The 17,684-nt window shown below is 37.8% G+C and overlaps 1 protein-coding gene across 2 annotated transcripts in view; it reads right to left on the bottom strand.

The window, feature by feature from the left end:
- Positions 1-13,363, bottom strand: part of bcor (BCL6 corepressor) — a 45,885-nt gene extending 32,522 nt beyond the window's left edge. For both annotated transcript variants that reach the window (XM_081385173.1, XM_081385174.1), the window contains exons 1-2: positions 12,559-13,363; positions 144-224 (exon numbers count right to left, since the gene is read on the bottom strand). In XM_081385173.1, coding sequence (XP_081241299.1) covers positions 144-146 — 3 coding nt within the window. In that variant the 5' untranslated portion in view covers positions 147-224; positions 12,559-13,363. The remainder of the gene's footprint in view (positions 1-143; positions 225-12,558) is intronic.
- Positions 13,364-17,684: the final 4,321 nt, after the last annotated feature.

Here is a 17,684-nt window from a genome sequence, read left to right as displayed (position 1 = left end):
CACAACATACATTATATAAACGCAAAATTTTATGTTAGATGCAATTAATCGTGATTAATCGATTTGACTGCACAAGTTCCAACACATGACTAACTGAAAGGGTTTACATTCATGTGCACGTATTAAATGTATGAAATGCTTACCATGCTTTGAATGAGGACTCTGTCTTCTCTGTTAGTTCTCAACAGATTCTCTTGTCTTCACCATCCCATAAGGATAATTTTCTGTTGGAGGGAAGAAAAAAAAATGATATAGGCTACATCATACAGCTCAAAAGACTGAAAATTTACCACATTCTATTATTTATTCATATACCGTTTAAGTTCCAGGTAAACACAATGAACTGGAGTGAAAATGAACCTTGATCACTGAGCAGAGAAATTGGCGTACTGGAGAGAGGGAAAATGAGAAAGGACCTCTTCATGTTGAGGCCTTGGCCTGCTTCTCACCTCCACATGCCTTCATCTCGACGAATGGTCACCGGGCTACATGCTTTGTTATCTCAGAGCAAGTGCACTGATAAGGAATCCCTCTGCATTCTGTACTTGTTCCGTGCAACGCAAAGCGGGTAGTGTCTTTACAGCGGAGAAAGCAGCGATAAAAATCAAAATACCCCTCCCCAAATACTGCTGCCCAGCCCCTCAGCTTGGCAAGACATTACAGCGGTGCTTCGTTGAGTAGGCGAGCTGCGCCTCTGTTATTGATGGCTCTACAGACCCCAGATTTCAATAACGCAGACCCAGAGCTTATCTAGAGACATGGCCACAGTCGCTGCTATTGAAGGAGTGAGACAGTTTGCCCTCCGTCATCAATCAAACCAACCTACACACATACACAAACAGATGTGCACGCATCACTTCCGTAGCAACCAAAGTCAAACGCTTCAGTGCTTTTAAACAAAATTAATAAATACAATTACAAAAAGCAGTTGCATTTATGCAAAACTGTAAAGCATGCATTTTTATTCACATTAAGTACATGCACTCAACAGTAAACCTCTTGAATTTACTCATGAAGTTGAATTATTGTTCTAACTATACCAGCATTAAGCAGCCATTAAACTTAATAAACGTAAATTCTGCCCCTGTTCCCGGAGCGTGTGCCTCCCTTCCCCCATCCTCCCCTGCTCTCAAAACCTAATCCGACCCTGCCGTGGGGAGCGCAGCAGAAACCCACTCGCCTTGGCCATTCAGACACGTTCTCTGCGCTCTCATTTTCCGTCCCCTCTGTGACCCGCTCTTTCATTCCGCCAGCGGGGGCGAGGACATTATGCATTTGAGGGGCGCTTCGGTAAGAGGGGTACGCACCCCCCACGGAGGAAAGAAACCTCCGCTCTCATAGACATCAATCACAAGCCAAGCGCGCCGGGCGCTTTGTCTGCAGGTGAGCAAAAACTGAAGCGAGCTATACATAGGCTGTTTTAACTTTGTTTCTAATCACCTTGGCTTATAAACTAAACAAAAAACTACACAAAGGTTAAATTTGCTACGTATTTTACGTTTCTTTTTATATCCCCGCCATTATTAAATATAGCCTACTGTAAACGGCGCTGCGCTCGCGGCCTAAAGAAAACAAAAATGCTGTAATTTTGCAGCGCGTGATGTTCATCTCACTTCAAATCTAATAGACCGTGTAGGTAGGTTGATGCATATGTAGGCTATACGTTGAAAATATATATAGGCTATATATAGCTATACATATAATAAAAAAATTCGCATGCAACTTTTTACATATACACAAATATAAATACTAAATACGCTTATATATATATATAAAAAAGAGCGAATTAATTAAGTGGAAGAACATTTTTGTCTTTGTCAAGAGAGAAAGAACATTTTCTCTTTTGTATTTGCCATTTGGTATAATAATGCAAAAGGAGAACCAAAACAACATTAACGCTTAGTATATTTATATTTGGAAACTAAACTAATTATTTTGAATGCCAAAGACGTCTACCCAACTGTGTGGCACAGAGACAAGGCGCGAAAGCAGTTGCTTCAGGTTGGTGTTGACAGAAGAACACGAGATGATGTTATAAAGTGTGCGGAGCATGAAAGAGAGTGTTAAATGTTTATCTCCTGAGGTGTGAGTTTTTGCAGTAAGGGCTCAAGTGTAGAGAATGGAGGGCCGCTGAGATCTCCACCTGAAGCCCCAGAGGTCCCGCCAGCAGATCTCAAACTGTGGCACATCGCCAAATATCGTCCGCAGCGCAGACACTCCATACAACTCTTAAAGTGGCAGTAAAATGTTTTATAATATCTGTAAGCAGCAGATAAAACAAAGCCGAATGAAGGGGAAATACAACAAGGGTATGCAAAAGCTTTTCAAGACAAACGCATAGGCCTATACTAAAATGTAGCCTATCACATGCATGACTTATGAAAAGAAGGTATAGCCTATTCAACATATGTGACTAAGATATTTTCATTAAAGCGCCATATGTCAAAAAGAACTGCTCTGCGGTGAAAGAACTTATCTTTATTGCCTTCAGCCTAAAGCGTCCAATGTCTAACTTAAAGTGAACGTGTCATGAGCTGCAGGTGAAATAGCCTGTTAAAACATTAGTACATAAATTATTATAGATTAGGCTATCACATTATATATAAGCAAAAGGCATTTTTACACTTTGTTTTACACTTTCATGGTGATTTGTGGGTATTTATGCGTTGATTAGCCTATATTATTTTCCTTTTTAAATGACTAAACCCTTGATACATTTATAAATATTTCCACCACAGCGTCATTGACATTTTTTTTTAAACTGCTTTATCTTGATCATTTAATAGCATATTAAGCAACTTAGTGCATATAAGACTACATAGAAGTGTCCCAAATACACACAATAATATTTTCACGCATGACATAGCCTAATGGGGGAAATAATTGGCTACAGTTTAAATAAAAAAATAAAAAATCCAGGTCTGGGATAAAAAAAAAAAAACAATAAAAAGTAGGCTATAAAAATCATTAGAAAAACAAATAGGCTACTCAAGATAGTATTATTATCATGACCTTCATATCAAAAGAAAATATCAGGCCCTGAGACATATAAATTGTCTAAACCCCCCTTTTTCCTTAATAAATAAATAAATAAAATAGACCTATATATTTTAGTCAAAGGGTTCAGACAACATGCATTATTCGCATCCCACAACACAAGACAACTTTTTGTTTATGCGCTTGTCCATTGTCTAGCTCATTAGAAAATGACGAGTAAAACATTCTGGGCGCGGATATTTAAGACAACATGTACAAAAGTGATTATTTGCCTGCAGACATTCAGCTGCGAGAAGCGATACGAATTGCTCCAAGCCCCACGCGCTGGCAGCGCACACATTCCGCGTGCGGCCCCCGCAGCCATTCTTTCGCTCTCTCTTTCTTTCTCGCTCACCTCCCCGTCTGCCTCGTGCGCTCCGCGCTGCTTTGAAATGGTGGGTTGCGTGCGTGCTCTCTAGAGACTATACAGCGCAATTGTTCTCGCTAACCCTCTCTCTCTGTCTGTCTTTTCCCCTCTTGCTTGCGCATACAAATCGATAAGAATTGGGTTTGAGTCTTTCAGCGCAGGGGTCGCAGGAAGAACCGATGCTTATTCGGAACCGGTTCTGTTGCTGACCGAACACGACAATAAAATAGGCTACTTTCACGATGTTTTTTGCACCAATATTCAGTGGTACAGAAACATCGCTACTGAATTAACAGCGCGAAAAATGTAGTGCACGTGAAGTAGCCTATTCGCGATTGACTGACTCTTGAGTCTTTCACCTGTGCTCCGATTTCCGCACGAATTACTATTGAGTCGGCTCTTTTTAGTGAATCAAAAACACTTATTCAGTCGGATTAGTTGCTAAATTAATCTGAGTAAGTTTGTTCCACTCGAACCAAGAACTGTTAGGTTTGTCCATAAGGCTCGTTAGACTTAAATTAGTATAGGCTAGTTATTTACTGGTTGTTCAAATGACAACATGTAAATAAGAACTGCAATTCTTTTCACCCCAAATATTTCAAAAGTCCCAAAAGAAACGTCCGTGAAGAGTTAAAGGAGGCAGACCTGGTCAATTCCTTACAATTCCCGAGACACAATCAAGGCTGTTTTAGCTCCTGCACAAGATAAGGACCAAATTTAGTATTATTATATTAGCCTACCTCATCCCCGTTTTACTCATTAATAAATAAAACCTAAAATGGCAGTGGCATTTTCAAACCATATCTTTATAGTCAATTATATCAAATACAGTATTTAATCAAGAATTTTAGCTTTTAAGGTGTGAGAAGTGAGAAGTGAGAAATAAGAAACACAGAGCAAAGAAAAAGAAAACAATGTATTCAAGGGTAGGCGTCGCTCCGGGAGCGGGGCTCCTGCTGCGGCACAAAAGCTGCCGAAGCGAAGAGAAGAGCTCTCCTGTTTCAGCGCGGGCCGTCCCGCGGGATCGCTGGGACCAAGAAGAAACTTCAATCAAACCGTGACGTCTCCAGCGGGAGCCAAACTCCGAAATCCTATCCGAGTGCATCCCTCCACCCTCACACGAACTAAGCGCTGGGAATAAAACCCAAACGGTTTGCCAAGACAAAAGCAAACTTTGGCAATAGGCTACGATTTAGTAAAGAAAGGAACTCTATGAGGAGGTCTGCTCACTGATCAAGAGTTAAATAGCCAGTTTAAGATATAGCCCGATTGTTTTTCAAATTGTTTTCCATAACATGTGGAGGAATGGATTCGTTGTGACAGATGTGCAAAGAGGATCCATTGACTGCTCCAGGTTTATTTCTGGAACACAAACTAAAACTCTTAACTAGCAGAAACAGAATGATAGGCTACAGAATTTGTTATAAAATAAGATATTATAAACAGCCGAAATAGATAATACAAATTATAAGCCTGTCCCAAAGTAGCATATTTTAACATTTCTGTTAGGTTATACATTCGATAGGCCTAGGCAATAAACTTTGAGGTCCAGGAACAAACCAAAGTTTGAAGCAAACAGACTATTTAAACAGACTAAAATATTCCGTGTTAAAAAAAAAAAAAAAAAAGAAAAAGAACACTCTAAAAAATGCTGGGTTGTTTTTTTCAACCCAAACGCTGGGTTGAGACTGTTGGGTAAGGATGCTGGGTTGATGTAACCCAATTTGGGTTGAAAAACGTTTTTAATCTGTAACCCAGCGGTGCTGGGTTGGGAACGCGGACGTGAAAGAGAGCACGCACGTCACGCAACAACACGGACGACACCAGTCAGAGAAGCCGCCATTTTCTTAGCGCCTTCAGGTGGAAGCAAAGAAAAGACGTGTATGCAATTTATGGTAAGTAAATATACAAATTTCAATTAGTTATCAATTGGTTTTTATCCAAGAGTATTTTGAGATTTCGTGGGAAGGTGGAAAAGTCAGAAAATAGCTTATATGGAAATATTCGCGGTTTTTGCCTCGTCTTAACTGCCGCTTTTTATTGGTTTTCTTATGTCTTATTTCCAAAAATTCTGTTAATAGAGTCTGTTATCAACATTTATTACATGGCTTGGTTGAATTCCAATGTAGAATACGTCTGTTATTTCTTGATAACAGACCGCTGCGAAGTACCATGAAAAACAGCGTTGCTATGGACGCGGAACGGACTATTTTCTTTAGCGGAAGCAATATAATCGTTTTTAAATCAATAAACTCCTTTTTAAATCAATCTTTTGTCCCGTTCAGCCAGTCGGGGTTGTTATTCGCTATAACAACCACCTCGCTATACATTATCCTTTACATATTCAATATTTCTCTAACGATTTTACTGTATAACGCAGTTTTACGCTCTCAGCTCCTCACGGCCGAATGACAGCCGCGCTGCGCCTCATACGCTCTGCTCAGTGGACTACATTAAAGAAAGTGCGCCACACGACGCTGGCCTTAGGAAGGGAAAAGTTGTAAGTCCATTTTTAAAAGTTAATTGTTAGTTTTTGCTTCTGAATTTGTTAAATTTACTTTATTATATATGCTTTGCTGTATTAGCTACGGGTTTGATTCGGTGAAGTTTAACTTAATTACTTTGCTAACGTTAGCTTGGTCCTCTGTCAGAACATACTTCACAAATTTTCCGCTCTGCTTTCCTTTAACTGTACAATAGTAACAGTAGATATTATTAATTTAATATGAGCATACTATTCACTATACTTACATTTTTACCTTTTTAATTTTTAATTTTTTACTTTACCTCGACCACCATTTTGTCCGTGCCACTCCCGGGATAATTTGGAGATAAGAGCTTTTCTCAAGTTTTCTGTGATAATAAAATGCCTTTTGACTGACATTAATTTTTGTTTTAGAGAATGTAAAGGCAGCAAGCACTGTGATCTTTCTGAAATTACTGGAAAGTGCATCGAAGGACATTGAAAAATAAATGCAAAACAGTAGCCTAATACTTTTTTGTTACTGTTGTAAGTTACTTGTTAAATTATGTTGTTTATTTCATAAATATTTTTTTTGCCAAATGCTGCTTTGACGCAGAAGTGTTAAATCCAGCTAACTGTTCTGTCTCATTTTCCCACTTCTAATTTCAACTCTGTTAAGCCTTGTAAGTTATATTTGATATCATCAACCCTGATTTCACTATTATTAAAGAGCAATGAGACGTTTTACATGTTTTCAGTTCTATAAACCTGACTACAGTTGCCTAGTTCAATAATGTTAATGACTGCCAATTTTGCCTTGCCACTCTGTAATTGGGATGTACATAATTTAGTCATAAAATGTATTTTATCTGTTATTTTATCTTAGATGGACGAATATGTGAAAACTAAACTAAGAGAATGGAATCTTGAAGAGTTAATTCCCACATTTGAAGGTATGTAGTAATATTTCACAAGGTTCATTGTAATCGTAAGCCACTTGCACACTTTAAAACTGAAAAATTTGTGTAGAAATTACAAATTGACTTTTCTGTTGAATTTATCAAATCTGCTGTTAAAACAAGCGTATTTTTAGAAAAGGTTTGAATCTTCACTCAAATTTAACAAATAAAAACATTGGCTCAGTATTTTCTTTTTTGTTTTACAACTTTGTTTGCCATGTTGGCCTTTGTTTTGTATTTTTTAGATATCCCAGGATTTCTTAATTTTGAATCCAGACTCCGCTTCAAAACTCACCGAAAATTGGGTACCTGTGTTTAAGGATAAGATTCTGCAGTTTGCCAGCAGAGAGAAACAATGTCTTGATCTACTTTCCAGTGTAGAATTGATGTCAGCAGGTAATGGGTATTAAGAACACTGTTGCAAATGAATAATTCAGTCTAAAAATTAATTACTATCTCTCATGTCATTCTAAAAAAGGAGAGATTTTCCCTTTTTACAATTACTGTTAGTCAGGACCATTTTCATTTTGTTAACTATTTCGTTGTAACACAATTTAATAAATGAATGTCATACATCCAGATTTATTGCAGTCAAATTTTATTGCAGTTTTATGAAGACTTTTTTTTTAATTTTGAGTGATTTTTGTGAACATTTTTTCATTGTATTCTAAAGAGATGCAGAGTGATGTCGCCTTGCAAGTACTTCCCGTAGTCCTTTCAACATCAGTGTACAAGATTGGAAGGAAAACGTTTAAACCAACTTTCATTGAAACCCGGAAGGCCTTCATAGACATACAGCCGGTAAGTTAACAGCCATTGCTAAAACTACATGATTTAAGTATTTACAATATATTGTATGGACCCTTTTCACAGACTGACACATTTTAACAATTATCAACATCACAAATCTAGTAAAGTTTTTAATTTAATTTTTGAGTGAAAAAATGCAGTGTAGTGTCACCCAAAAATGAAAATTCTGTCATCAATTACAAACCTTCCTGTCGTTCCAAACCTTTAAAACTTTTGTTCATCTTCGGAATGGAATGACGATATTTCTAATGAAATATGAGAGCTTTCTGTCCCACTATTGACAGTCTATGCAATTACCACTTTGATGCTACAAAAAGTTAATAAAAAGATTGTAAAACTAATTCATATGAATCTAATGTATTCCAAATTGTCTGAAGAGACTTGATCGCTTTATATGATAAACAGATTTAATTTAATTTAAGTATTTATTTTTGGGTGAACTAATCCTTTAAGGCCATGACACAACAAGCCGACATAAAAAAAAAAAACTTGTGACATCAAACGTTAACTGTGTTGTTGCCATGAGTCATTTGCATCTGGGCCAAAAAGTTGGAACACTGCAAAGGCTATGGCCAACCCCTGCCAACTGGGGTCCGACTAGTGCTAACATTGGCCGATGGTTGGCTTGGTGTGTCATAGCCTTTACTGTTCCTAAAGGTATTTACATTAGTTTTAAGTTTTTGCATTCTAAATTGATGCCAGTTCTTGTTTTTCCCTCTTCTTTTTTTTTTTTTTTGTCAGATTGGGACCAATATGGCTGAGTACCTGCACTCAAAAGACTCTGAATTTCCACATGTTCTCATGCTTGGAGACAACCAGTGCTTTCAAGCCTTTGCCATTATAAACGGAGAGGCACTCGCGCAAAATACATTGCTTGCTGCAGTAAGGCGTTCTACGTGTTTGACACAGACTACCTGAAACAGTGTTCCACAGTGTGGCAGTTTTTACAGACTGTGGTGTATGGACTTTCTGGGGATGAAACACCAACAATGAGAGTTTTGCGAGCATTCATTTTTGCTGACAAACAGTAGTTTTTGTTATTACTGTCTGTGACCTTGCCTCTTTTATGCTGTTCTTTTTATATTTACTACTATTACTTCTAAACTGTTACTTCTAAATACTTGTACTTTTCTTCTACAGTACAATTACACTACAATTGATTATTACTGTGAGTATTTATCTCACATTATATGTTATGCTCAAGATGTTGATGTAAATGCTTTGAAATGTTTTAAGATTTCAAATTCATATTTTCTTCAAAAGGTTCATTTTTCTGACTCATTTATGCTGACAAACAGGTTATTACTGTCTGCGACCTTGCCTCTTTTATGCTGTTGTTCTTTTATATTTACTATTACTTCTAAATACAAGTACTTTTCTTCTACAGTACAATTACACTACAATTGATTCTTACTGAGTATTTCTCTCACATGATATCTTATGCTCAAGATCTTGATGTAAATGTTGTGAAATGTTTTTAGATTTCACTTCATATTTTCTTCAAGAAGTTATTTCAAGTCTTTCTGATATGGTTTCATGCATTTTCAATTTTCAGGGAAATAAAAAAAATGTATTCACAAATGGACAATTTTACTTGATAAAACAAAAATAAATGTTCATATTTTGATTACTGAATGAGCACTGTGCCAATGTTCGTCCGACTGTTTGTACTGTACTGTATTTTATTTTTCTAAACTTTTAATTATTCTTATTTCTTTTTATTATTTTAATTTCTTCTATGTAAAGCACTTTGAATTGCCATTGTGTATGAAATGTGCTATATAAATAAACTTGCCTTGCCTTACTGAAGTCTGTATTGCTGTAGATGTGTTATTTTAGTCATTTTGATTACTAAAATTTCTAGTTTAAATTTCCAACCCATTTTGGGTTACATTAACCCAGCACTGTAGTAATTTTTAACCCATAATTGGGTTAAATGTTCAACCCAGCATGCTGGGTCAAACATTTAACCCAATTAGTTGGGTTAAAACAACCCAGCGCTGGGTACGTCCCTTTTTGACCCAGCGCTGGGTTGCCAAAATAACCCAAATTGGGTTGTTTTTAACCCAGCATTTTTTAGAGTGAAAGAAAGAAAGAAAACAAGTAAAATGTTAACCGCTGGCCTCTAATGTAATATCATACGATATCCTCGTAACCTCTAATGCAGCCAAACTCTGTAATGTGGATCGTTTTGGTGGTCTGATTTCTGTCAGATTCATGGCCAACATTAATCACTTCAAACAATCCCTGAACTGTGGCACCGGTTTAACTCAGGCCATGACTTGTCGGTCTGAATTCCACCCGCGGGTATGTATAGAGCATTACAATACGGGGCAGACATGTCACACTTTCTCTCTTGCAAATCTGACGCTGACATCGGAATATAGGCTGGTGTGTCAGGACTGAGGCGTGAGCTCACACCGAGCTGACAAACCCGGAGAGCTGGGGGTCTCAGGGGGCGAGCCGGGGGGACTGGACCAAATAAACAGGGGAAAACAACCGATATACGTGCCGCTTCGTGTACAAACGCTGTACATTATTTAATGTCATTTACAAAAACAAATAAAATGTGAATGCATAGCACGTAGCCTAAAAAAAGTGTGGGCCATTTGAGACAAAAAACAGAACGCTATACACGTTTCGATTAGGTTGTATTGGACAGATTAGGACACGAGCAGATTGTTGGGTTTTATATTAAATGTCATCAGTTCCACACTATAAAGTTTGCAATGTGTGATTTGGGAAAAAGTAAAAAGTCTCATTCAATTGACCGTATCAATACACGAATAAAGGTTTCAAATGGAAGCAAAAAGTAACCTATATTGTTCCATATGATGATTTAAAAGCAACAAACAACTTTTCACTGCCTTCTTCAGAAAAATACCTAGGCCTGTATGGCTATGCCTAAAAGAACTCAAAAGTAACAGTCCACATTGATTTGAAGAACTTGACATCAAGCACTCTATTATTCTCCAAAGCAGCAATGGGACAACACAAAAATATACAGCCAAGAGGTTCTTATTAGGAATCCGTAACAAGAGATGTTGAGGAAGAACATTTTAAGAGTTCAGCAATACGTGTCACATTGAGATGCACTTTTATGATTGAGTCACGCTAAAAGGATGCCAAAAAAATCTGTAGTAGCCGTTTAGGCAAGCCTATGAAAATATGGATGGATCAGGGCTTTCTTTCCACCAGGATTTATAGGAATACGTTCTGACATGTTTGATTAATAGCGTCCACAGCGCTTTAATTATGCAGAATAGCACGTCGCAACCATTTAGAAACGAGACTTCTGTGAAAAATTAACCCACGGGTTTGACAAAAAATATTTGTAAAAAAAATAACAGGCCAGGAAAGAGAGGCCTAAGTTTACCTCAGCAAGAGTAACAACAATAGCCAGCAATGTAAAGTCTTCGCTTTAGCGAAACCATGTTTTGCCATTTTGTGTAAACTCCACACAAATAGTACTAATTAGTAATAGCTTAATAGCTTTTAAACTGCACTCATTATGTCAACCTGGATATGGTGTTAGGTGTCTTATTCATTGCACAGTGATAATGGTTAATTGATCAGCCCTTGTGGGATTTAACCCTATAACTTTCGGATGCCATCATTCTTTAACAACTTGGAAAGCCGACAGTGGGGTTTCCTACAAAGAAAGCTTCAAGGCGCGACAATATAGCACTGTTGTTAGAGAAGAATCACAAAACAGCGTGACATTATGGATGAAATATTCCAAGTCGAGAAAAATATCCTAAATATATGGATCTTAAAACGTTCAAACGGCCGCGCCTGCCGAGGACAAAGAGATTAATAAAAATCCAAACGTCTATGACTGATTATACACAGAACTGTCAATGTCTTCACTTAATAGGAACTGGTCAAGTAATTTCCTCCCGTCCCGGACACAACCAGACAGCGAATAACTTTGAGCGCAAGAAGGTCGCGAAGTGTCTCATCAACATTCGTTTCTAACAAAAGACAGACTTAGTGTCTCCACAAAGCGCCTTTACTGAAAAACATTTCGCTTCAATGCCTGGAACAAGATTCCATAGAAAATCTTTAATTCATTTTATAAAATTTCATAGGCTTCTTCTGTCCACAATGTGTCATTTCGGTCCCCTCACAAAGCTCACTGAAAAAAAAAAAGAAAGAAGTGGAGGTGACTTCCAAACGTATTTTTTTGGAGGCCATATCAACTTATCGTTTTCTACAGAATTGCAAGGAACCCCAAAGAACAATTTCTTAAAACTTTCATAAGGTTGGTAACCGTCATATAAAAGGGCGAGGCTCGTGAAATCAATAGCGCTCGCGGTGTGTATCCCGATCGGAAAAAGAAAGTCCACGCGCCATCGCGAGCGCGCACTAGCAAGATTTCTGGCGTCTCATTACTCAATACGAAAAAATGAACACACGTGAATTTCACAGAAACCAACAGTTCCACAAAATCTACGATTTGTTTTCGCTTTGAATAGATGCTCAGTGAAAAAAGGTCATCAACTAAAAAGGAAAGTCCCGTAACGTTGGGTTACAAAAATGGTTCGTTAGCTAGTGAAGAGAGTCCTAACAGAGCATCACACTATTTAGATTTAATTAAAATTAAAAGCAATTTCTTCTCAAACACCAACAAGAAATGTCAACAACATCGCGACACCATGCAGTCAGTCCAGAGACAATGTTTTGAAAACTTGTCAACAAGCACAAGTTTCAAGCAGAAATGTCAAATTATGTCAAAACAGAAGAGTATATGGGGATTCGTGGTTTAAAATAGTTATGTGTATCAAGAACGAACCCTCTTTAGCGTTGCCAAAGGTCCGCACGAAACGGATCGTATACGCATTTGCCTACTGGACAATGTAACGGAACAAACATACGCAGATAAGGCATGGAAAACATAATAAAGCTTAAAATGTTCTTACCTGAATGAAGTGATGCCAGTTGTTCATTGAGTCAAACGGAACGTGTGGGGTTTCCTCTTTAAATTCAAGTTTTCACGATTTTAGTTTTTTAAGATATGCAAAGATTCCCGTTAAAACAAAGAGGATCAGATGTTCCTATTAAAAGCTGCATTACTATGTAGCCTCTATAACTTAGGTCAATCTAGTAACCCTGGTTTTGTCTTTGTTTTCAAAGGAAGTCCTTCTGAAGTTCAAAGTATCTCCGGACTTGCCGAATATGAATATCCACTCCTGGAAAAACTGTTAACACGTATAGGGGATCCATATACATCCATGCAAGGAGCAGTCGAACGTAATTCCTTTGATTTAGAAGAGGATGATCGCTTCGACACGAACCGCGTGAACGCACAGGTGGCGAAAAATCCCCGGGGCTCCGGCTGAACTGAACTCAGTCTGCTATATGACGCCTCGCAGCGCCATGTTGGGCTCGCGAGACAACGAGCGATCGAGAGCCACGCCGAGAGAACGGCAGCAATGTGTTTGCTCTTGTGTGCACGGACCGGTCCTCACACGCACATTTACTGAGTATTGGCCAACAAAACTGCCACACGAATCCCCCTCTCTCTTTAATATAACGGACCGTTCGCGGAAAATGTCCCGTCTCTCTTTGTCCCGGTTCCGATACGCGATATCCCTGGCGCGCTGAACGCTCGCGCAACTGCTGCTTGTGTATGCGTGTCTCTCGGTAAGCGCGTGCAGCGGGGAATGAAAGCTGAGCGCAAGACGCCTGTCTCTCTCTCTCTCTCGCTCTCTCTCTCTCGCTCTCTTACCCAGAAGGCCAGTCGGGGGAACAACCGCAATTACCATAAACCCAGTAGGCTGCGCTCCCTCTGTACGACTCGATGCGCACGTGTAGAATACAGCGAGAGGGGGTGTTTCGCACAGCGCACGGGCTCCGTAAACAAAATTAATCGGCAGTGCCGCTGAGAGGCTTTTGGAAAACCACAAAACGGTATTTTTGGCTTATGTTATATAGAGGGAAGGAGGTGGTAGGATGATGTATGGGGTGTTTTAAATCTTATAGATAGTGGCTAATGGCTATATATAGATAATGATGTAACTTTTTGTAAGCAGAACATTTGTATTTTTCATTAAAATAGATGAAACAACTCAATCGTTAAAATCCCACGTTTTAAACACTTGATGGCGTTAATCACTAGCCCAATTTTTCCGCGTATATTATCTAAAAAAAATGTATACTAAATTAAAATAGTTGTAGTTTTGTTCAACAAGAATATTTGTGGTTGACCCTTTTCTTGTTCAAAAGTAATATATAAATAAATGAATAAAATAAAGATCACTGACCTTGTTGGGCCCTAGAAATATAAAGCTAAAGCCAAACTTCATGTCAAGACATAAAAATAAATGGGTTAATGTTATGGATAAACTTTCTTAAAATATGTTTGTTGAAAGTTGTCACAAAAAAACCTTTAAAATTAGATGTTTGTTTTTAGATGAAAAAGATATAGGCCTATTATCTCAAAAATACATAGGCTACTAAATTAAAATGGTTGCAGTTTTGTTCAACAAGAATATTTGTGGTTGACCTTTTATTGTACAAAAGTAAAAATAATAATACAAATAAATAAATAAATAAAAGATCACTGACCTTGTTGGGCCCTAGAAATATAAAGATAAAGCTGAACGTATATAAGCTACAATGTCTTGGTTTAAATGTCCTTCAAAATTAGATTTTTCAGATGTCAAATTCTCAAGATGTTTTAAGTGCTAATGACGTTTTTGTAAACCTGGGAAAAAATAGGCCTAATTGCTCTGAAGGTTGAAATAATATGAACTATTTATCTTACAGCAGGCCTACATATTGAACAACACGACTTGGCCTATTGAAATGATTAGGCTACAGCTACACATTAAGTTCCCACAACTAAACTTGAATATTCGGACATGTTTAATTTTTAGAACATTTAGAACATTTTTAGAACACTCATTTGTTAGATATTGTGACGTGTATTCCATTTAAATAAAAATTAGTTCAAATAAAATATTGGTAGCCTAAATATAATATGAGTGATGTGTCGTCTGTGCGCGAGAGGCCGAGAAGAGGAGCAGGATAATCGCGCGAGCTGCGTGTGTAACAGGATTGCTCGGGGCTTTGACGGAGGATGTATTTGCCACAGCCTGACGGGCAAACCCTTCCCCCACACAGGCATCATCCCCGGGGGAGAAGACCTGGAGGTCACATCGCTGGGGAACGTGCTTAAAGAGCTCAGGGACGTGCTCAGAGTCCTACATTCACAGGCGAACGGTTCGCGAAGGTATAGTGTAATGTAAACCCAGTATAAGGGTTGCAAGTGTCCCAAAACTGTCCCTCTGAGATTTTTTATTTATTTATGTCTCTTTTGTGATAGAGAGATCAAGAGAGATGATCCAAAAAACTACAGTCTGATGCCACATAAAACCAAATATATATATGTATATATACTAATTATTTTATACAGTATATAACCTAATTATGGCTGCTTTGGTCAAACTATTTGGTATCTTTGTCAAATAAAATTAATAAAAGTCTAATATAATGTGGTATGTTTTGGATATATTTTGAGTAGCATAGCCTATACTTTAGGAAAACTTACAAAATAAAATAAGTTTGCAATCTTATTGATTTGAAACTCTTAGGCAAGTTGTCTGAAATCCAGCCCGATCTCATGAAAGTGCGTATCTATAGCACGAATTTTATTTCTCGTGCCATACGACAAACATAGTTTTCGCGTGCATATGATACGCACTTTATGGCGTGTAATAGCCTACGCACGCACTTCACACCCCTAATCCGACATAAGGGGTTTACAGTACGTATCATATGCACGCAAAAACTACTTTTTGTCGTATAAATGGCACGGGAAATAAAGTGCGTGCTATCGATACGCACTTTCTTGAGATCGTGTTGAAAAATCTGTCGTGTTAACCAGTAGCAAATTAGGCCCAAATTCAATCAAAACAGACACTACTAGGCCTATCTGAAGACTATAAAATGTAGCTACAGTTCTGAAGAGACTGTAAAAGAAAATGATACTGTTATCTACTGATAAGAAACAATGAGACATTGCAACTTATAACAAGATATATAGCTGAAATATGCAAGGGTATGAATGTATGTTATAGATATGCGTTTATCCTGACATACATATTTGAACAACGACCATTATCCTAACACTCCCGAATCTCCTCGAATAAATCCCGAAATAAACAGGCCATTAGCCCTGATTTAACACGGTGAAGGCCTTATAGGATATTAGAATTCTTCAGCTGACACAAACGCTCCCCATTCATTAGAATGTAAATAAATAAGAGGCGAGTGTGGTGGGCTTTTGTATTGTTGTTTAATCTGATCTCGTCAAGGCCGCCCCTACCTTCCCCCCATACAGCCTTCATTTATACATGCATGGGGTCTCTCTCCCCCTCCGTCCCACCCTCTCCAGCTCTCCATTGTGTTCACTGCCCGAGGCGCTGTGCTTCGCGTTTACTCGCAGAATAAAGAGATTGAGGAAGGGGAAGAGACGAGTGTGTGTGTGTGTGTGTGTGTGTGTGTGTGTGTGTGTGTGTGTGTGTGTGTGTGTGTGGGTGAGTGAGTGAGTGTGAGTGGCCATCAGCGCCGGTGTTAATGTCCGCTCATCGAGACACTGTCACTTGCAGGCGTGATCTGTCATTCAAAGCCATCAGACTAGCTGAGAACGAGCCGAGTCTATCTATCCATCCGTCCGTCCGTCCGTCCGTCCGTCCGTAAAGAAATTATACAATAGTACAAATATGACTAGAAAAAATACTTATCATGAAGTGTTGGCATACATAGCTTGGTACAATGTCTTATTAATATACCAAATGAAAGAAAGAAAGAATTAATAAATAAATACATTTCTGCCAATAATGATAATTGCACTAATAATGACAATAATAATAATGATAATAATTAAAACAACAATTAAATTGACTAGAAAAACACTACACTTTAAAAAGTTTTGGCATACTTACAATGTTTTATTGTTAAATAAATAAATAATGATGATGATGTCAATAATAATATTTTAAACCAACAATTAAAAATTACAAAATGACTAGCTAAAAAGTTTTGGCATAGGCCTACTTAACTTGGCACAGTGTTTTATTAGGCTAAATAAATAAATAAATAATGCTAATAATAATATTTAAAACAACAAATAAAAATGATACAAAATGACTAGAAAAGAAACTTTAAACTAAAAACTTTTTTACAAAAATTTGTGGCATACTTAGCTTATTATTATAGCCTACCTATAATACATACATAAATAAATACATTTCTGCTTAATTTTTAAATTATTATAATAATAAATAAATAAATACAAATGTGTGTTCTTTTTAGTATCATATGATTACGAAAAATAGCATTTTGTTTAGATCACAGCTGAGTAAACCTAAAAAAAAAACTTTTATTGAAAATATATTTATGACTTTTTTTAAAAAACATGAATTTATCTAATAACTTGTGCTTCTCTGTAACTATAGCCTAATTAATAATTGACAGGCTCAGATGGATGACACAGAACTCCAGACTTCTGCAACGTTGCCCTATCAGGGTCATTGTGTCGGCAGTGTCCCGTTGGGTGGGCCAATGACTGGGTCAGTCTAATTGTCTGCTATTGAATTACCTAATGGAATGTGAAAATCAGAGGAGGCGTGTCACGGGGTCGCGCTCAGCAGTCAGATCGGCGGCGCGCTCCAGTCCCGCGCTCAGGGCGAGAACGGACCTCAAACAACACTGTATGCGGGACGGAATATACTAAACACACACACACTCCGCGGGCAAGAAAGGGGAACGGGTTGCTTTCGAAACGGTCATGTTAAATGGATTATACTGTGGATGGGTTTGGCAAAGCAAACGATGATTGTAGGCTATGTGTTTTGAGCATGTAGTCGGTTAATTGACGTGTTGCAGTGTAGATGTTAACCTACTCCTCCTTAAACTTTGTAAACAGCAGTTTGCTGGTTCTTTAAAAATTTAGCCTAGGCCTAAGGGTTTATTTATGCATAAAGCTCTTGATAAACTGAATGGAAAATTTGTTTAAAGAAATTTTGTTTAAAATGTTACA

Source organism: Scardinius erythrophthalmus, assembly GCF_964197995.2.
Source record: "Scardinius erythrophthalmus genome assembly, chromosome: 14".
Classification (NCBI taxonomy): Eukaryota; Metazoa; Chordata; class Actinopteri; order Cypriniformes; family Leuciscidae; genus Scardinius; species Scardinius erythrophthalmus.
Note: the sequence above shows the minus strand (reverse complement) of the source record. Positions and strands in the feature narration are given on the sequence as shown.